At 45.1% G+C, this 21539-nt stretch overlaps 1 protein-coding gene across 1 annotated transcript in view; it reads right to left on the bottom strand.

Annotated features, from left to right (window-relative positions):
* UMODL1 (uromodulin like 1) overlaps positions 1 to 21539 on the bottom strand; it is a 76844-nt gene that overhangs the window by 11956 nt on the left and 43349 nt on the right. Inside the window, exons 4-11 of the mRNA XM_041399715.1 lie at positions 20479 to 20671; positions 19535 to 19675; positions 17124 to 17378; positions 15590 to 15702; positions 12868 to 13087; positions 8941 to 9075; positions 8229 to 8335; positions 474 to 687 (exon numbers count right to left, since the gene is read on the bottom strand). Coding sequence (XP_041255649.1) covers positions 474 to 687; positions 8229 to 8335; positions 8941 to 9075; positions 12868 to 13087; positions 15590 to 15702; positions 17124 to 17378; positions 19535 to 19675; positions 20479 to 20671 — 1378 coding nt within the window. The remainder of the gene's footprint in view (positions 1 to 473; positions 688 to 8228; positions 8336 to 8940; positions 9076 to 12867; positions 13088 to 15589; positions 15703 to 17123; positions 17379 to 19534; positions 19676 to 20478; positions 20672 to 21539) is intronic.

Genomic DNA, 21539 nt, shown 5'->3' with positions numbered 1-21539 from the left:
ACTCCCACTGAAGAAAAACTCACATATTCATTTATTTCTATTGATTTCTATTTATTTCTATTTCAGGGAAAAATTATTAGTGCAAAGTAGAGTGTAATGTGTTTTTAAATTCTTTTAAACAGTGCTAGTTATGGCTGTGTTCAGGGACTCATTTCCACTGGTAGCTTATAAATCCCTCAATCCATAACCTCTAACATCTCCTTACCTTTTTCTCTGTAAAACTGGTTCTAGACATTGCCAAAAAGACCAGTTGGTCTTGTCCTTTTGGATCAGTGGTTCCTCACTTCCTATGTCATCTGTGGGTGTTCTCTGAAAAACTTACTGGATGGATAAGCAGGAGCAATATAAGGAGAGAGAAAGGCTTTTCATCCGTGTGTTTTACAGGTATTTTCACCTCAGAAGACACAGATTAATAATTGCTTTCATCATCTGTCTGGTTCTGAAGAATTACTGGGGCACAAGCTGCTCCTCACCGTGTATGGAGAGGCTGCTCCTGTCCACGGTGAAGGAGGAGCTGTTTTCCAAGGCCTCACAAAAAGTGGTGATGACATGGTGGACATCCACTTCTTCTGCAAGCAGCAAATTGAAACTTACCACTGTGCTCCCATTAGTAACACCCGTTACCAGCACTTTGATCAGACCAGCATCCATCTGCTGGAGCACCTCAAGGGGCAGAGATTTCTGCACCTGGAATAAAAACAAAATGTGTGTGGGGATGGGCAGATGGAGCAATTACATTTCAGGCTGTGTACACTGCTCAGAAATCAGTGTTGTGCTTCCTGCTCTGGAGGAAAGCAGCAGAAAATTGACCTTTTGCTTTGTAACATTTTCAATCCAGAGCAGCTGAAGGATGTGGTGCACATTTAACCATGAATATTAAACGAGCCAAGCGATTAAGATATCTCATCTGTCATTTGGCACAAGCCCTTGCCTCTGGTAACGGAGAGGGAGGGAGGAGACTGCAGGGAAGCTCCCACGTTCTGCCTCTCAAAATGCCTCTGGGGAGAGGGGCAACCCAAGGAATTCCAATCCAACACAAGGAATTCCAGTCCAAGACAAGGAATTGTTGCTGGAAGTGGAGAACCTCCTGACACTCCACACTGCTCAGAGGCTTTCTCAGCCCAGGAATATTACACCTTTGAGCAGGTGACCTTCAGGCTTTGCTTTGCAGCTGATTTCTCACCAGAGCCAAGCAAAACCCACCTCTTTCTAAATGCCCAGAGCAGGGGATTAAGGGGCCAGGTGACTGTGGCCACCTCCAACTGCTTTTTCCTCTCCCTGATTTCTGCAGGGAATATCTGGAGCAGCAGGGCTGGATTTCAGCCATGAGTTTAGGCACAGTTTATTTCAGTGTGTAATGCTTAGGGATGCCAGCAGTGATTCCCACCAGGGAGAGCCCAGGGAAGAGGCAAGCGCTGGGAGCCACCAGGAGAAGCCTTGTTTGCCTTGCACCCACGCTCAGAGCTGGTGCTTTTAGTGCTGGATTCTCACAGCTTTTGCACAGCCTTGTGCCCTGCCTGCTGTGCACTACCCAGCCCTGACTTCCCCGCTGTCTGTTTGCCAGCCCTGCAGATGGTCCCAGGATTTGCAGGTGTCCTGCAGCCCTTTCCTGAGTCCCCAGAGCTGGTGTGGTTTTTGTGCTGGGTGCCAAGGCACCGTGGCACAGAGCAAACCCCCTGTGTGCCCCTGGGAACGGCTGCCTTGTGCCTGCAAGTGCCACACAGCAAACCTGGGAGTGCCCCATGGAGCACCCAGGCAGAGCTGGGAGGATGGAGGCAGATGGCTCCCCTGTCAACACCTGGGCAGAATATAAACTGTCCTTGTCAGAGCCCAAAATCCTCCCATTTCACCAAGACAGGGTCTCCTGGGCTCCTTCTGCTCTCTCTTCCTGCTGTTTCACAAGCAGGTACTGAAAAGTTGGAGGTCAGACCTAAGTTTTCAGCTCTCATAATTTCTGTCCGAACTTCTCAACATTAAACACAAGACACCTGTCATATCCTCTTAGCCTACCCTGGTTTCATCCTCTTTCCTTATCTGAAAATTTGATTCTTCTTTTTTCACAGAAACACAGAATCACTGAGGTTGGAAAAGACCTCTGAGATCATAAAGTCCAACTTTTGACAGATCCCCACCCTGTCCCCAGCCCAGAGCACGGAGTGCCACCTCCAGACCTTCCTTGGACACCTCCAGGGATGGGGACTCCAAACTTCCCTGGGCAGTTCCAAGGCCTGACCCCCCTTTCTGTGGGGAAATTCCTCCTGATGTCCAACCTGAACCTCCCCTGGAGCAGCTTGAGGCCAATTCCTCCTGTCCTGTCACTTGTTCCTTGTGACCAGAGCCTGACCCCCACCTGGCTACAGTTTTGTTTGTTTGTTTGTTTTGTTCTTGTTCCTATTTTTCCTCCCAAATCAGGACCCAGAGCTTGAATAGTGTCAGGGCACATTCACAGTATTTGTATTTAGCCACTAGGTGACACTACAAAACCCTTTATCCAAGAGACTCCAGGATTTCCCAACAGGTACCACACCCTGGGTTATCAAAACAACGCTTGATGAAGCAGGGCTAGAAAAAAAAAAAAAAATTTAAAAAAAAAAGGGGGAGGGACGGAACATTTTGGAAAAAAATTATTCAATATATAATACCCTTGAATATGGGGAGTTCTTACAAGAGAAATTACCTCCTGGTCTGTCATATCTGCAATTTCTATATCACACAAAGAAAACCTAAACAGGAAATGCACTACTGACAGTCTGGAAACTGGGAATAAATAAGTAAAAGGTACAGTAATTTGAATAGAATATTGTTTGAAGACTGTTTTTTCACTCAGAGAAAAAAAAAACCAAAAACTCCCCACTGTGTGTGGTTTGGCTGCATCTTCAGGGAGAAGGTACCAGAGCACACATCTGCACAGCCACCATCACCAGCAGCTTCCAGGATGTGGAGTTGGATAAACTCAAATTAACAAAAGGGTGAAATTACACTGGAATAGCGAAAATTCCTTAATCCCTGTTCCTACACTCATTCCACATTCATATAGCTTCAACTGCATTCATTTCAGGTGCTTCCAGCTACACAAACACAGGCCATGTGCCTTCCAAATGAGGGGGTCGCTCATAAGGCATTATAATTTCTTAGTTTCACACTTTTTGTCATTCAGCTAAATTTAAGACACCCAAATCCAAAACAAGCTTTCCATTTGGGAATTTATTGCACTTCATTGAATGTATTTTCAACTCAAACCTTTTGCTTTCCCAACTGATTTTGTTGAGGATGTCATAAAACATAAACTGGGGTGTTGTAAAACACAAGCTGAACAAACCCCAGGACTTAAATCCTTTTTTGCCTTTAGCTATGTTGTTTTTAAGTTGCATTACTAGAAAGGTGGTGGAACTGGCCTGAACAATGATAGTGCAGGTTGTCACATCAAGTTTTTACCTCCTTCTCATAATTTAAAGGATGATATTTCCATTTGCTGTGCTGCCAATTTAACCACATGGCACTTAAGTGCTGGGGCTTAAGAACATTATACATATTAGGATTTATAAATCCTCTGAATTGTAGATTATGACTCCAAAGAGGTTTAAAAAAATGTTTGGCAAACTGTATTTAACTGGAACCTGAGAGTGCTTTTAAAGCTTATAAAACTTTCCTCATTTATTTTAAAAGATCCATTTCTGGTCCTCATAACCTGAAAAGAAAATATACAGATCTTTCTGGTCTCCTAAATTTTCTTTGGCATCTAGAAATACAATATTTATAATATTATTTACAGCAGCTATGCAATTATAGCCCATTTACAGTGGCTCAGAGGTGGAAGGAATCAACACTAACACATCTCTCCAGCTGATCCACAAAACCAGAGTGCTGGGAAAAGGAGCTAGTTCCTTATAATCACAAATGATCATTTTCTGCCTGAAAATTTGAGACCCAAGTAAAACCAAGAGAAAACTTCATTTTGATTCCTTTGAGTAACCATTTTATAATTTTTCCTAAATACATGAGTACCCATGATTTTCTGGACTGAGATATCTGACTGAATGAAGGAAATACATTAATTTCAGTCCATTTCAATACTGTGCTGCTCTGAAATAGCCTCGGGCAGAGCGTGGTGCTGAATGAGAGAGAGGTCAGTGGAGAATTGCTCCCTTTTCACTTTGCTAATCACATCACTCTCGTTTTGTCACAGTTTTTCTGATGTGACAGCTTGGGGCCAAAACAGCTCCAGGAAAGCCAGTGCTCTGCTAACACACCCAGAAAGGTGCAAAACCTTTCCGAAAGGGAAACTGATTTGGTGTGCAAGAAGGATAAATGGATCACCTTCTTCCCTCCCTGCAGTAGTCTGTGACCCCAGGCTGGCCTGGCCTGTGCCCCTGTGCCAGCTGTGTTCCAGTGGTGATTCTGTCCCCAGGAAGTCTTGGGAGGCCTCTGCAGGATTTGAAAATCCATCAAAGTGCCAGTGATGGATTTATCACCACACTTATCAAAGCCTTTGAAAACACAGACAGTGTAGGGGAGGTAAAGGAGCCAATAAAGCAGCCCAGCATAACCAGTGGATTTCCAGGCATGGGTGTGTTGGAGGGAGCACCAGAAGGAACAAACTTCTGGCAAATTCCCTGCAATATTAGATCCTGTCAAAGGCAACACCCCGGAATGCTGAGAGGGTTAAAGGCACAGCAGATATCATGTTGTGCTTTGATATCCTGCACTCTGATTAGAAGTGAGGGCAGAGGTGACTTTTCATGAAACCACTCCCTTTCCAGATATGGAGCTACAAAATCCAAGATGATTACAAGAACTGTCAGCCTTGAGGTACTGCTACAAAGGATAATAACAATCATACAGCTAATTAGGATAGTGCTGTTCAGGGCAAGGGTATCAAAGCACTTTGCTGGTTCCATTAACTTTCCACCACACCCCTGGAGGAGATCAATAATTCACTATAACTAGGCAGAAGCAGGAGAGGACATGGAGGTACCAGAGAATCCCAAAATCCTGATCTTCCTCTAAAACACAGCTGCTGCAGCCTCAGCCAGTCAGGGGAAGCCAAACCTTACAGGTGTGTCAAGGGACACACATGAGTTATACAGGCTTTGGGGGAAAAAGACATACACAGGGTTTTATTGAGACAGGAAACAGGTCACATCCTTCTTCACCACTTACTTCATCAACAAAGAGCCGTGCAAAGGTTTGATTTTCCTCACTGCTGTTATTGCTAAAGCCTGGAGAGTATTCCATGTTTCTTATCCAAACTGTGCCACTAAGTTTCTGGAAAGCTGCAAGGTAAGAAAAAAGACAATTTCTGTAATATGTGCTTTATGGGCTGCAACCCGTGGACAGTGTGCCACAGTGCCCAGCATCCCTGGCCACATGCATCCATTCATAGCAGCAGAAGGCCAGCCCTCTGAAAAGTAGCCCAAACCCCAAAAGTCTAAAAATAAATCATCCAGCATCTTAGTCTGCCCTGCCTGAGCCCCAGATGGCTCTCAAGAAAGGCACTGACCTCCTGTAGGTCTCATGTCTACCAGCTCTGCCTTGGATCCTCAGGGATGTCTGGGATGTTGCTCTGTTCAGGGACTGGAATTGCTCTCCAGGCTCAGCTGGATGTCCCACCAGTCCCTCCAGAGGGACCAAACTGTAGCACCAAATCCTCCCTTCAGCCTCAGAGGAAGGCTGTGCTGCTGCCTGAGCTTACACATCTACACTTTGGACAGCTGTGGTGGGATGAGATGAATCCCAACAGGGTGTACACTTCTCTCCTAGTTCATTGCTGAATGATATCAGTGCAGATTCAAACATTTTGAGTTTATTTCCTGATTTCTCTGTGTTTCCCAGTGGTTCTGGGCCTGGCATTGTTACTACAGACACTGAAGTGATCAGAGATCAGAGAAGGGGCTTCTCAAGGCATGGTTTGTGCCCCTGGCATGCATTTAAAAAAACCCCAAACATCTTTTTTTAGGAGGAGAGGAGAAAGCAGTTGAGGCACTGGCACAGCTGCCCAAGGCAGGGCAGGATGGCAGGAGGGGATACCTGGTGAGCAGGGCTGGGGGGATAAGAGAGGCTGGAGAAGCAGCAGAATTGGCTTTACATGGCTGAAAAAGATATTTTCCAGAGAGAAAGGAATGAGGGAGCACCAGAAGTGGGGCTGGATCAGTGGAGACCACCAGGAACATGAGATCACAGGGGAGGGGGAGATAAAATACCAGAGGAATGTGTGACTTGGGATCAGAGAGATGTGGAGGGCATGAGAGACAGAATAAAGACAAGCAGAAGCAAAACTGAAATAGCCAAACTGAATAGTGACACACTACAGAAAAAAATATACATTTAGTGATGGGCAGACAGCAGCATTCCTATCCCAAACAGAACTGCAATTTTAAAACTAAATCTGACTTTCTGAAATATGATTCAGCTTCAATCAACAGAAAAATCCCGTAATTAACTGCAACACATCTGCCCAAAAGCCAAACAGATTAAACCTTCAGCAGCCTTGTTGCTCTCAATTGCATCTCTTGAAGCAGTGTCTCTCGGGTTTCCAGGCAGCTCCTGCCTCACAGGGGATTTGTGGAGGACTCTGACTAATCATCCTCTGCTGAGAGCAATGGGAAGGCAGGTTCTTTTCCTCCCTGGCTCCCTAAATTAACTCCACAGACAGCTGCTGCTGCCGTGTCCTGGTGCCAGAGGCTGCAGGAAAAACCAGGATGTGTGGCAAAAGGACAAGCAGCAAATGTTGCCATGAGCCACGTTCAGTGCACTCTTTTATGTGCTTCCTCCTTTTGGAGTGAAGAAATGTAACATCAATAAAAGCAACTGCTAAATTGCCAGGAAGAGGAATCGCTTTCAGAAGCTGATTTAGCAAAGAGAAAGTGCCAATTCCTGCAGAAAATATTATTGACAAAGAAAAAATTGCAGGCACCAAGAAAATAATTTTGACATTGAAAAAATAGTTTTAGATGCCTTTTTCTGAATTCTGAGAAAGGCTTTGCTTCTCCCCCACACATGCAGACCCCCAAGGGATGTCTACTCACTGTGGTCCAGGTTGGGGGTTGGAGAGGTGCCTGTCCAAGCTGGTGTCCCCAAGGCTCCAGAGTGTCCCTCAGACCAAGAGCTGTTCTCCCTTCCCACCTCTCCATCTGCTCTGGGGGTGGCAATGCCAGCGTTCCCTGTGGCCAGCAGAGCTATGTCAGGGCCACCTGGAGAGCTGCCTTGGGGCACAGCAGCAGATGTCAGAGTGCTGGTGGCAGCTGAGGCTGTTTGATTTGGAAACAGCCAAAGTGAGCCGAGTTGCTCGTGCCTGGCTGTGCCCACGGGCGTGTTTGGGAGAGCAGCCCTGGCCACCGAGCTTTGCTGCCATGGGCTCGTGGCCTCTGTGCCCACGGCCAGTGCCCTGCTGGGGGTGACCGCCACAGCCATGGGGCTGCTGAAAGCCATCTGTGGGGCCAGACCTTTTTGCCAAGGAGTTAGAGGAGCACTGGTGGGACTGTGGGATGCTCGTTTGTCACCCAAGACCAGCGCAGCAGGGAGGAGTGTGGCGGCACTTGACGTGCGGCCTGCGGCAGCCGCTGTCCCCATGGCCAGTGTCCTGCTGGGGGTGACCCCCATGGCCAGGGGACTGCTGTCCCTGCTGAAAGCCATCTGTGGGGCCAGACCTTTTTGCCAAGGACTTGGAGGAGCACTGTGGGACGCTCGTTTGTCACCCAGGGCCAGCGCAGCAGGGAGGAGTGTGGCGGCGCTTGATGTGGACCAGCACAGCAAGGAGGAGTGTGGTGGCACTTGACGTGCGGCCTGCGGCAGCTGCTGTCCCCATGGCCAGTGCCCTGCTGGGGGTGACCCCCACGGCCAGGGGACTGCTGTCCCTGCTGAAAGCCATCTGTGGGGCCAGACCTTTTTGCCAAGGGGTTGGAGGAGCACTGGTGGGACTGTGGGATGCTCGTTTATCACCCAGGGCCAGCGCAGCAGGGAGGAGTGTGGCGGCGCTTGACGTGCGGCCTGCGGCAGCCGCTGTCCCCATGGTGGCAGCGGGAGCAGGGCCTGCAGGGCTTCTGCCTTCTTCAGGAGCCAAGTCCGTGCTGGTTCTTATTTCAGGAACCACGGTTTCAGTAAGAGGATCCACAGTCTCACCTGTGACACAGAAAACACACCCTGAAATGGGCCTCAAACTGGACAAGGAGGCACCAGGGCCTGGCCTGAAAATGGCACCGAGGGCGCTCAACCACCCATGGCAGCATTACAAAAACAGGTCTTGGATGGTCATGAACACAGTGTAGAACATGTGGCTTCTCCGTGCTGGTTCTGATTTCATGAGCCATGGTTTCAGTAAGAGGATCCACAATCTCACCTGCGACACAGAAAACACACCCTGAAATGGGCCTCAAACTGGACAAGGAGGCACCAGGGCCTGGCCTGAAAATGGCACCGAGGGCGCTCAACCACCCATGGCAGCATTACAAAAACAGGTCTTGGATGGTCATGAACACAGTGTAGAACATGTGGCTTTTGTGGGGTTGAATCTGGTTTAGGCTGACACAAAGAAGCAGATTTGATTCCTGGGTCTCCTGTTCTGGTTGGCAAGGCTGTGGATCAACTTGGTGGGAGGAAATTAACCACAGACATAGCAAAAGAGGGAAAAGTACTCCTTGCAGTTATTTGGCTTATCAAGGAGGATGTCAGAGAGATTTCACCTGAATTTATTTATTTATTTATTTATATACTATAACTACAACTATAATGATAACTATAACGAAAAATAAAAATATATAATTAGTTAGTTAGAGACAGGTCATATATACCCCTTCAGCCACAGACTGCAAAGATGCAATTGTATGAAGAGCTATAAAAGCAGAGGTTTTACATCTGCTGTTATAAAAGCAGATGTAAAACCCCACAACTTATTCCAATGTTTCACGGCAAAAAAAAAACCCTACATGCCAGCCTTTTTCTCACCCTCACAGTTTCTTCCAGGTCGGGATGGATTGGTATCCATGGTTGTCTTGCACCTGCACGTGTAGGAGCCCATCAAATTGATGCACTCTGCAAACACAGAGCAGTCATTCTCTAGAGAAGCACATTCATCCCAGTCTGTGGGACCAAAACAAGAACAAGGGTCAGAGAGCCTCCCTGCTGGCTGCATTAAGCTAGAAATAATCATTAAGTAGCCCTTTTTTAATTTACTTTTATGGTTTTCCTTTTTCATCATTAACCTGTCAGCCAAGCTTTGAGTGATGCAGAACACTAACTGTTTTGTTATTCTCTTGTTCTTGTACTCTGAAAAGTATTTTCTCTGAGTAAAGACTTTTAAAATCATTGTTTTTAGAGGTAAACACATTTAAAGTGAAAAAAAAATGCTGTAGCTTTGTACTACAATTATATCAAAATCACTCACTATACTGAGTTCTGTGTACAGCACCTCCAGATATATCAGGTAATGAATAGATCTGTTACCACTAGTTACCAATAGATACAACATTAAATAGAGACTTAATCCAAATAATCTTCTGCTTCAAATAAAAAGTAGATGTTAGTAACTCCCAGGGGAAGCACTGTTCTCTTCTTAACAGAGGAAGTGCCAAGGGCAAAATCTCTTTTTATACAATTTTTCTTCTCAAAAGTAATGCTGTAAAACTGTGACCCTCTTTCTGGTAGTGTCAGAAAAGACATCCTGATTCATCAATGCATGAAAATGTTCTAAGGGTGGTCCTGTGTCTGATTTCAGCTGCTCTGTATCAGTTAGAGGGACCTTTTCATGCAGTTATGGACCTATTTTATCGCTGAGTCTCTTCTCTTTTAAGGGATTTATATCTGGAGTCTTGTGTTGCCATTCACATGCTGTTCCAGCAAATCTGCAAGGGCTGAGTTAGTCCTTTGGACAGGAATAATTCCAGTGAATCCCAGGTGAGCCCTCCCTGTGTGGCTGCCTTGTGCACTCACCTTCTGCCTTGGGGCCTTGAAAGAGGGAGAGCAGCAAATGAGGCTAAAAACTGTGTCTTGGGACAAATCATTCTGATCAGATGCTAGAAAATTGTTCTGAATAACAAATTAACAGAAGTGCTTGTTCTGCAAACTTGCAGATTAATGATGGTGATTATAATGATGGTGAAACAATGTCCCATTCCGTGTGCATGCCCATACACACACTCATCTTTCTGCTTGTTTTTCCTTCCTTCTAGCTAATATTTCAATTCTTTTTACTTTTTTTGTCAGTGGGTAATTGCTGTGTCCATGAAACTCTCCATTAGACAATGTCATGTGCCTATGGCCAGCAGTTGCCTAAATCCCAGGTGAGCCCTCCCTTGTGCTGCCTTGTGCACTCACCTTCTGCCTCGGGGCCTTGAAAGAGGGAGAGCAGCAAATGAGGCTAAAAACTGTGTCTTGGGACAAATCATTCTGATCAGATGCTAGAAAATTGTTCTGAATAACAAATTAACAGAAGTGCTTGTTCTGCAAACTTGCAGATTATTGATGGTGATTATAATGATGGTGAAACAATGTCCCATTCCGTGTGCATGCCCATACACACACTCATCTTTCTGCTTGTTTTTCCTTCCTTCTAGCTAATATTTCAATTCTTTTTACTTTTTTTGTCAGTGGGTAATTGCTGTGTCCATGAAACTCTCCATTAGACAATGTCATGTGCCTATGGCCAGCAGTTGCCTATTATGTTCCAGCCTAAGCCACTTAGAGGGAATGCAGAAGGGTGCAGGATTGACTGAACACCAGAGATGAAATCTCATTAATTCCTAACTCTGCCATGAAATAATTGTGACCCTTCGTGCCTTCCAGCACCATCTGAGAGATGCTAATTGCCAAATCACTTACATTCACTGCCTCCATTGTCTCTGAGGGTTTCCTTTCTCCTCACTTAGCACAGCTTTTTAAGCAAATTCCTTCACCCCTGATGGCCACATTCAATCATGCATCGGGTCAAAACGCTGGCACTGACTGGTGCATCACTTGTGTACTTTTTCCTTCTCCAAACCTTCACATCTCAGGCAAGCTCTGCTCTGAACTGTCTTTCTGCACTCCTGGCACCTCTCTGGCCCTTCATATTTGGCACTTCCCTACACACACCTCAACCAACAGTCCTAGTCAAAAAATTATTAAAAAGCCACCTTTGTGTTCACTCTGATTACGTATTATACACCTGTAAGGGGTACATGCAAAGGGTAAAAATCTGTGAGATTCCTTGCCAAATGATGTTGCAGATGCTAAAGATTTAAAGATCTGATTTGATGGGGGAGATTCATGGGGGATAAACAAAGCCAAAGAAATCGCTCTGGATCCAGGGAGTCCTGGAGCTGAAAACAGTTGTTGGCTAAGGGATAATTTGTAGGAGGTGATGCTTTCTCCAGAAATTGGCTTCTGGCTGGGACATTGTGCTAGAAAGATCTTGGGCCTGACTCAGCACACATCCCTTTCTCTTCTCTCACCATGCCCCACAAAACAGATTTTATTGTCTTTATTCATCATGGCAATAAACTTAATAATTTATGGATCTTCTCAGAGACCTGGTCCACTCCCTTCAGTTGTGCTGTCCCATCTGACTGCTCATCCCTGCTTTTCACAGTTGAATGGAGTGTCATTAAACCAAGCACAAAGGCAGGTGGTGGCCAGGCTGCAGGGAGGATCCAGGGGACAGGGTTTGGGTGGGCTTATTGCCAAAGGTCATGTCCTGAGGCTCTCTGAGGTCAGGAAGCAAAACACCCCATTATACAAATCCTTCCTCCCTGTGTTTCACTCCTTATTTTCCACTTAGGAAACTCATGTGGAAATAACTCTTATTTGGGTAGAGCTAATAAACAAACCCCTTTTCTCAGCCCCTAGGGAGGAGTGGAGGTGTTGGCTGTGCCCCTGGATAAGTGTGGTGCTACTGGAAGCCACCTGGTCTTCTGCAGCTAAAGTGACAGTCCAGAGCCATCACCTTCTTCTTCCTCATCCTTTTGGTCCCAGGATCAATAACATTTACAAAGTATTTTGGCACACATCAGCATCTTGCAATTCAGCTGCCACTGTGATATTTGTAGGCTTCAAGTGCAATTTGTCTCCTGGTTTTTTTCCTGTCCTGTTCTCCTTAACCTGCATATGCTCTGCAACTCCAAAGGGAGTTTTTCCTGCTCAGAAAGGCTCAACACACCAAGAGAGAAGAATAACCTCTTCTGTTGGCTTTGGCAACTTTCTGAACTCTGCTGTCTTTGCCAGCTGGGAAACCTGAGGACAGAACTCAGTCCTTTGAAGATAAAAGTGGTGATTACTGAAGATCAAACAAAGACCTGGTTTAACATAAATTCCATGTGTGTTTCTTCAGTCCTATTCACAGTAAGGACATTTGGGAATTCCTCTGGCTGGGTTTCTAGAGGGAAGATGTTGGATTTCTTAAATCTTGGCCCAAATACAGTCCTCCAGTCTTGGAGCACAAAACTGTCTAGAGGGCGTGTGGATCTAAAGGCTGCAGATATTCCACAGTAATCCTGTCTGCCTTTCAGCTTGAGAAAGATATGGCAAAATTCCAGCTGGGGACAGAGAGAAGAGGGAGGAAAATGAATAAGGAAACCAAGGGCTCCACTTGGGTTAACCATAGTGAGGAGAAGCAGTGCCTGCGGGTACCTGGGGACAGCCAGTGCTCCTTTGTCTGACCCTTTGGGCTTATGGATAAAACATCTGGAAGAATTCTCACATCATGGTTTTCTCTTCAACAAACCACATCCTTTGTTTCTCTATTTTGTGAAGAATATTGGTGATACTGCATGTGATCAAAACACAAACACTACTTTCTTCTTCCAGAAAAAAAAAAAAAAACAAAAACAAAAAAAAAAAAAAAAAAAAAAAAAAAAAAAAAAAAAAAAAAAAAAAAAAAAAAAAAAAACCAAAAATTACCTTCTACTACAGTGTTTTGCTGATCCACCACAAGCACAGAGCTATTGTGCTGGTAGGAAAGCACTGGAGCAAATGTGGAGGCATCCACTGGAAACTCAGGATCCTGCACGGTGATTCTGATCTTCACAACAATGCTTCCTGCTGCCAGAGATTCAATCTGCACTTTGAGCTTCCCAGATTTATACAAGGCAGAAATGTTGGGTGGGAATGAATTTTCAAGCTGGGCAAAGGGAGAGAAGCATTGACAATTAGGGAGCCAACAGGTACCTCTTTAAACATTTATATAAGCACAACACAGAAGATGCTGGAAAAAGAAAAGTTCCAACGTATTTCAGAAATCTTATTTTTCAGAGATTATTGTGGCACAAAGTAGTGCAAGTGTCCTTGGTGCAACCCTGCTGGGAAGGACTTGGGGGTGCTGGTGGATGAGAGGCTGGACACACCCTGTGTGCACTGGGACCAGAAACCCTCTGTGTGCTGGGCTTCACTAAAATCAGCGTGGGCAGCAGGAAAGGGGGGAATTCTGCCCCCCTGCCCCCTTCAGGTGAGACCCCACCTGCAGAGCTGCCTCCAGCCCTGCAGCCCAGCACAGGGAGGATGAGGAGCTGCTGGAGCCAGCCCAGAGGAGACAGCAGGATCAGAGCAGCTCTGCTGCCAGGAAATGCTGAGAGAATTGCGATTGTTCAGCCTGCAAAGCAGGAGGCTCGGGGAGACTTAATTGTGACCTTCCAGTACCTGAAGGGAACTTACTGGAAAGATGAGGCAGGACTATTTACAAGGGCCTGGAGTGCCAGGACAAGGGGCAATGACTTCAAACTGACAGAGGGTAGGGTTAGATTAGATATTAGGAAAAGCTTCTTTACTATGAGAGTGGTGAAGCCCTGGCACAGGTTGCCCAGAGAAGCTGTGGGTGCTCCATCACTGGAAGTGTCCAAGGCCAGGCTGGACAGGATTCTGAGCAACTTGGTCTGGTGGAAGGTGTCCCTGCCTACAGCAGGGGTTTGGGACTGGATGATCTTCAAGGCATGTTCCAAACCAAACCGTTCTGCAATTATATAATTCTATGATACCTTTGAAAACTGTATCCATCTGACCACTGGTCTTAACAAATCAAGCTCCGAATTTTGGCTCAAGGGAGCAAAATTCCCCCTGGCCCTGTTTGCCTGCATCAGAGCTGAACTGTCCTGGTATGTGTGTGCAGCAGAGCCTTGATGTTATCTCTGTATGTCACATATACATTTTGTTTCATTTGCAAGTGTGGGTGTGGCTTTGGTTCCCAGGGAGCATTTGAAACTCCCCAGATCAAGTTCAGCCTGCACCTGAGTCCAATAATAAAAAAACCTCAGGATGAGAGACAGGAAAAATGGAGGTGGATAACTTCAAAAAACATGTTTGCGACAGCCCAGCTTCAAGGCAGCATCACAATTACATCATGGTTAATTAACAAACCAGTGAGCAGTCACTTCAGCTGAACAAATGGCATTACTCTGAACATTGGCACACTGCTGTCAGTGTTTGAGCTGTGCAGGAGCTGGCAGTTTCACCTCACATGTCTAGAAGGCAGCTCCTTGCTTGAGCCTTTTGTTGCTGCATACACCTCAAAGTGTGCCTTTGAGCATGAATCCAGAGCCACAAATCAGCACAGCTTTGTTCCCATTCAGTCAGAGCTTGCTCAAAAAGATCCCTACAAACAAGCTGTGTAGCTGGTCTAAGCTCACATCAGGGTAGAGAGGCAAGAAAATGAGGAATGAGAGTGCTCACAAGCACCCAAGGAGGCAGAATTAACACAGATGGGCAATGCTCCTTTTTCTTCCCAACCTGATGAAGCCAATCAGGTCTGCATTAATCTCAGAGAAGACTCACTCACAATAATCTTCCTACACAACAAAAGTGAACAACTTTCAACTGTGGGAAATAAAGACACGTGAGGAGGTTCAACTTGCAATTTCTGTTGGGCAAATGCCTCTTCTCTGCTGCCCTTGAATGTATACCTCCATTATTGTTTTGGGTTTTTCTCTTGCATTTAAATTCACACATGATTACAAGTCACCCTTTGTTTTGGGGAACCCTTGTGTTGGGTGGAGATCCCAATTCCTCTGTGTGGGCCCTGTTCTGTGCAGCAAAACTGTAGGAGATTGCTCCATCTGAAACCTCCCCCTTTTTTGGGGGAGCTGCCACCAGACTTCATGACTCAAGTTTTGCTTCTGGCTGATTACACCTGGCTGTGGACAGTGGCCACATGTGTGCAGGCAAGGAATGGGGCTGGAGAAGAAAGCCTGATCCAGATACTTTTCCTGAAAGAAGAAAGAGAGCAGGCAGAGAACTATTAATTTAAGAGGAGTAAGACATTTATTGAGCAGACTGTGCTGAAATGAATGCCAGGAATGCCATTTCAATAATCCATTTAAAAGCCTCAAGTTAATTTACTGTGAGTTTATTGCCAAATTAAAGATCCAAGGAAAGAAGCCCCTGTTGCATGCCTGCATTTATAATTCCTTCACTCTTCTGCAAGAGAAAATTCTCACTGGCTTCATTGCTAACAAGGCCAAGGGCTTGATCTGTCTAGTCAGTTGAATTTTGTTGTAATTATAAAGAAAGGTCACAGGAAATAGTATGCTGATTTTTGAAGGAACATTTCATCCAGGCATAAAATCCTCTATTAGACTAAATAAATTTTACATTAAATATATATACATATTACCTAGAGATATAGTCATTTTACCTCTGTAAGCAACAGCCTTGAAAATTCCTCATATGCTGAGCTGCTGGAATTATGGAAATCATCAGTGAAGTTGTAGTTGAGAATCCTCATAGTAACATCAAATATCTTGGCCTCTGTCAAACACAACATTAAAACACACTGACAAAGTAGGAAAGGATTCAGTCAAAATTTATGTACCTGGACCAAAATCTCAGCTGATAGAAGAAAGGTTGAGAGAGATTGGTATTAAATAAAAAAAATAAATCCAATAGGCTCCTACAAGCTTCTGATACATTGAGAAGATGCACTTATATCAGATATAAAGAGATATTTTGGTGCCTAATTGCAACTGCAGGAGAAATAGGTGTACACATACTTTACGTGTGGGTTTACACACACCTGGGCCTGGCCCTCATAACCCCTGCCTTGAAATTACACCCAGGGTTGAATTGTCCACGGGCTCATCTCTGACCCACCAGTCACAGTTTTTATTTATTTGTTTTCCTGATCTTGGCAGTGGGGATAGTAAATATATTCTTAAATTGAAAATACAGCAAAAAGCTGTGCATGCCCCTTGTGTGTGTGGTGAGCCCTGACAGATACTGTACAGAGCACAGGAGCCAAAACCAAGAGCCAAGGAATCTCTAACTGCTTTGTCCTGTATAAACACTCTCAGGCTGTTACTCCTTGGACTGATCCTTGGAAAAATTTTCTTTTTCTCAAGTGCTCCAACTTCATACTCTGAAGTTCAGCTCTCTGTTTTCATAACCACTAGACCTCCTACTTTCCCTCCACAAAGAGAGTAATTTCCTTCTGACCCAAACTGGAGTCATCCCTCATCTCATCAAAGGGAAGGCTCTTAGGGATAAACATGAACAGCAGCATTCCCACTGTGGTCAGTAATAAAGTGTTCACTGCCTGCTCTTTGAAAAAAAAAGGGGAGAGATTTATTTCTTTATTTGCATGGAGGCTTAGGAAATAATTTAAGACTAGAGAAAAAGCAAAATTATGTTTGATCAACACACTAGAGCCTCAGGAATCTCCCACCACCAGTTAATTGAACAGAACTGGGCAGGTAGTCTGCAGCTTTCTTAGTCAGTCCTTGTAATTCTCTTTAATCCTTTATTCAGCAGAATCTGCCCTTCCTCTGGGCACTCTTGTTAGCTCAGCTGAGCCCTTGACAAACCAGTTGCCTGGATTTCCCTCTGGCCACAGCCATCAACCAGGGAAAAACGAGGCCTGCTGGGAGATGGGTGCCATCAGAAAGCAGTGCCAGGCATCAAAGAAATAAATATTTTTAAAAAGAATTATAGCTAGCCTAGCCTGATATCTGTAATAGTCTAATCCACTCCAGAACTGCTTTATCAACTAAGGCCAAAGTTCTGCTGGGTTGGATAAATGCTGGAGTAGATGAGACAAAAAAGTGCTGAAGGAGTTGTTCAGTGAGGACCAAAGGGTCATTGCTGAACTGCAAGTGAGTGGGCATGGAAGGAGGAGAATGGAGAAGACAGAGATATACTATATTATATAGATGTATTTTAAAGTGTTTCTTTACCTGTTTTAACATTTTGATGGGAGATAATGGTTTTTCCACAAGTTTCATAGCTGATCTCTACTGAATACATCACACCTGCTTCCAGGTGAGACACATCCAGCTGCAATTCCTCTGTCTTCAGGTTTTGCACAGTTTCATTGCCCTTGGCCACCCGGACTTGGAAAGTGTGGTTCAGAGTGGAACTGACAAGCCAGGACATTCCAAAGCTGTTGCTGGTAACGCTGAGGATTCGATGGTTTGTAACTGCAGAGGGATCTGTTGCAGGAGTTGGCACAGAAAAAGCAACATTTCACTTTTAAAACCTTGTGCTGTTCTAAATCCACTACAGACAAGCACTCTGACAGTCAATAGGGTCAGTACAGAATCTGCCCCTCTCACACCAGCAGATCCCCTCATCCACGAACCATCCCACTAGAGTGACTGATTTAGTGTTTAACCTTTTTATTTCCTTTTACTATATGCACTTCTGTTCAATCATAGAATCACAGAATAGTTTGGACTGGAAAGAACCTTAAAGATCATCCAGTTCCACCCTCTGCCATGGGCAGGGACACCTTCCACTAGAGCAGGCTGCTCAGAACCCCATCCAGCCTGGCTCTGAACCCTTCCAGGAATGAAGCAGCCCCAGTCCCTCTGGACAACCTAATCTCCTCCAAATCTCCAGTCACAGAAATAATCAGCCAGCAAGCTACAGGTGCAAGCAACAGCAATAAGTTTGGAAGAGTGGCTCTGGGTACTCTACATGTGTTGACACCTGCTTTGCCTCCTGTGACTTTAATCACCAAAATTCACCTGTTCAGGCAAAGGTTGCCTGGATTTATCCTGGAAAACCCCCCCAGAGCCCAGCTAACAGAGGCTGGGGGAGAGTGGCGTGCAGCACTTCACCTGTCATTCCACTCTAGTCCAGTGCAATCATTGTCATGTCAATGGGAAAAGACAGGGCCCTTCAGAGATGATTCCTGTCCTGGGAGGAGGAGGTGTTTAAACTGGGCAGGATGAGTTGCCCTGCAGCAGAGCCAGCCTGTCTAGCCCGAGAGAGAGAGCCCAGACAAGACACCTCTGCTGGAGAGAGCTGGGGCCAGGAGAAATGAGCATCACACCCCAGAGACCACTGTGTGCTGCTGCCACAGCTTCAGGTCCTTCATGCTGATGGTTAGGCTAAGGAGAAAAGGTTGTTTTCATAAATTGCTTCAACAGAACACAATTGTTTCCAGCATTCTGAGCCAGGTGGCTGCCAAACACCCCCAAAGCCACTCCCTCCTGTGCTAGAGGGGCCTCACTTTAATTCCTCTGGCTTCAGCTTCGATCAGAAGTCGTGGATGAAGATCAAGAATATCCAGCCTGTCTCTCTGAACTCTCAAAGAACAACTTAAATCTCTTTCCTCCCACAGAAGAACAGGGTGTTGTTAAAAGGGTTGTAATAACTCTTGCTTGAAAGGGCTGGATCACCCATATAAACACAAATCTACTGAGGTTTGTTCCCATCATAAATCAAGACAGCATTTATTAAAATCCAAAGTCACTTACAGCACCCAGCATCTGTAGATTGGTTGGTTATGGGCAAGAGACTTGATTTCCTTAGAGAAGGAGAGCTACTGCCAGTATTAACAGCATTTACTGCACTTGGAGTAGATGCTACAATGCCTAGGGGAAAATCATATTATCAGAGTTAGAGTATTTCTAAGGAAACAAATCCAAAATAATACCATTCAGGTTTTCCACATGACAAGCAGCAATAGAATAATAGAAGTAAAAAATAAGTGTTATCATATCACAAAAGCATAAAGTAATACATTATCTTAATTTTTGAGATTAAGGAATTGTAAAATTGTTTTCTAATTAAAGCATAGAATCTGCAAGCAGTTATTCATCTCATTATCTTAAAGCCTATTAGCAGGCCCATTGATGTCTGTGGGCTGTAAGTACATTTTGCTGAACTGGTACCACAAGGAATTATTTCAGCCAGTGCCAAACTCCAGCTGCTTGCAGCAGAGAGCTCAGCAGCAGTGCAGGAGCTCAGGGTGGGATCACACAACCACTGAGTCCGGGCTGCAGTCAGAACAGGAAAATAGAAAATGGTATAAATAATGCCATTAATTGTTTCTCAAGAGGCTGGGGAGGTGCACTGACAACAAGTGACTTGCTCTGAGAAGCAGGAGGGTCTGAAGTTTCAGGTTTTGGCAGGGGAGTGAGGACAGCTGAGGGTGAAATAGAGGAAACACAAGGGACTGTGAAATAAATCCTCTGAATTTCAATCAGAAATAGGTATCAGGTTTCTGTGGCATTTTCTCCAACAGGAGGAGAAGAGGCACTCATGCACCAGAGATTCCTGCAGGTGACTCCTGCAAAGGAGCACAAAGTCCTGCAGGAACATCCTCAGCACTTCCCAGGGTGAGAGCTACATCTCTTACCTTCCTTCCTGGGGCTCAGCCAGTGAGGGATGACAGCGGCATGGTCATGCTGGGGGTGGCAGCTGTAAGAACCCTCCAGGTTTACACAGCTGCTTTTCTCAGGGCAAGCATTGAATTCAGCATAGGAGCATTCATTGACATCTAGGAAGAACAACACACCTTGCACAGATATTGGGAGCAGCATCAAGATTGATCTGAACTGTGTGTAGACCAGGCTCTGGCTATGATAAATTCAGTGGAAATCTGCAGTAATGCTGTTAAAGCCATTCTGGATGTTACCACCCTAACACTTTTACCCAAATTCTTTGGAATTAGAGGACAATCAGGGGCAGCTCCTGCTTACAGCTGTAGGACACCATCCAAACCTGAGATGTCAGCACAGGAGGAAGGAAGACTACCCAGTGATTTCACTGAAGGCTGGACTGAGCAAACACAGAATAAGAATAATGCATTTCAGGAGTGAAAATGTTCAGACAACTGCAGAACAATAAGTAGCTTGACATAATTTAAAATTAATACATTGAAATGTTTATGTAACATTTAAAAAGTATGTAGTAATGTGCTATAGTAATTAAAAGACTATAAATATTGCTTGTTTCATACAAGGTACTGGATAATATATTTGCTTCCCAAGAAAACAGGTTTTTAAGAGCCTGTTTAATACAACTAATGATTGTGCATAAAAAAAAATATTTGCTTTTTCATCTGAAAACTATGTTACTGGGAGAAAATAAATTTGAGGGTTCAGAGGCGTTCCCTTCCAAACTATTCACTCCAAAATAATCATTAACTCTCCATCCTATAGCAGAAAGGTCAGGGCTGTGTTTGCAAAGTTTGCAAGTTCCTCTGTGCTACCTTGGAAAGCAAATTAATGGTTATATAAATGAGATCCCAAGTGAAGAGGGACAAAGCCCCTAAAATGTGACAGGATTACAGTCAGTGACCTTGCGCTTGTGCGTCAATCACTTCATACACGCGCTCCACCATGGCCTTCAGGGAGGAGGAAACCTCTGCCAGAGGAGCTGGATGGTGCATGCCCAGGAGAAGCTGGGAGGCCACTGTCCCAGCGTAGATGTCCCCACGGTCACTCTGGATGTGGTGCACAGAGGCATTCAGGGGCTGCAATGCACCAGTGATCTGGAAAAAAGGGCAGCAGACACTGGAGCACCTTGGCCATTTCCCAGCACATGAATTATGCAGTGGTTATTATCATAATCTGAGTGCAGGAAGAAATTCAGAAACCATGGCAAAGTGGTTTAGGCCTGTATTTATGCAAGATGAGTTCTTATTTTCACATTTCACAGCAGATTTATGTTACAGAAATGCCAAGCTCAGGGGGGTGTGGAGCTGATCTCAAAATGCTTTGGCAGAAGGAGTGTCCTGGGTTGTAAGATGTGTGTATTCTATCCCCACCTGTCAGAGCTGGGGCAGTTCTCTGCTGTTCTTGGGGCAGTTTTTTCTTGATCTCTCCCATAGCCAATCCTCCCTCCAGCAGATCTCTGCTGTCCATGGCCAGGGAGTGTCCCTGCAGGGCTGATTAATACGAGGAGTAACCCAGGAAGAGGTGGGAAAATCCTACTTTGCAAAGTCTCAATGGATTACAATAAATTACACAGGCCACTGCAATTCACCTGCAATAAAACTGTCTAACACTCATTACTTTGAACAGCTAAATGGACTGCTGGCAAAGGGAATAGAAAGAAATAAGAGGAAAAGCAATGGACTCAGGATGAGGGGTGGGATTAAGAGAGACCCCAGAGAGACCCAGCCATCCCAACTGAGAGTCAGGAATGGGAGAATGGATCTGCTGGTGGACTGAGCATTACGAGTCAGTGGAACAGACAGCAGGACACTCTGAGGAGCAGCTCATTGAACAGCTTCACCTCAACTCCCCATTTCAAAGTGTTTGACTTTCACATTGCTTGTTTTAAACCAAGATGTAAAAGCCTTGGTGGATCTTTGCCCCCCCTCCCTACTACACAGCAAGGTTTCCTGCTTTTTTAGG

This window comes from Onychostruthus taczanowskii, unplaced genomic scaffold (assembly GCF_017590055.1).
Source record: "Onychostruthus taczanowskii isolate IOZ18803 unplaced genomic scaffold, ASM1759005v1 scaffold17, whole genome shotgun sequence".
Classification (NCBI taxonomy): Eukaryota; Metazoa; Chordata; class Aves; order Passeriformes; family Passeridae; genus Onychostruthus; species Onychostruthus taczanowskii.
Note: the sequence above shows the minus strand (reverse complement) of the source record. Positions and strands in the feature narration are given on the sequence as shown.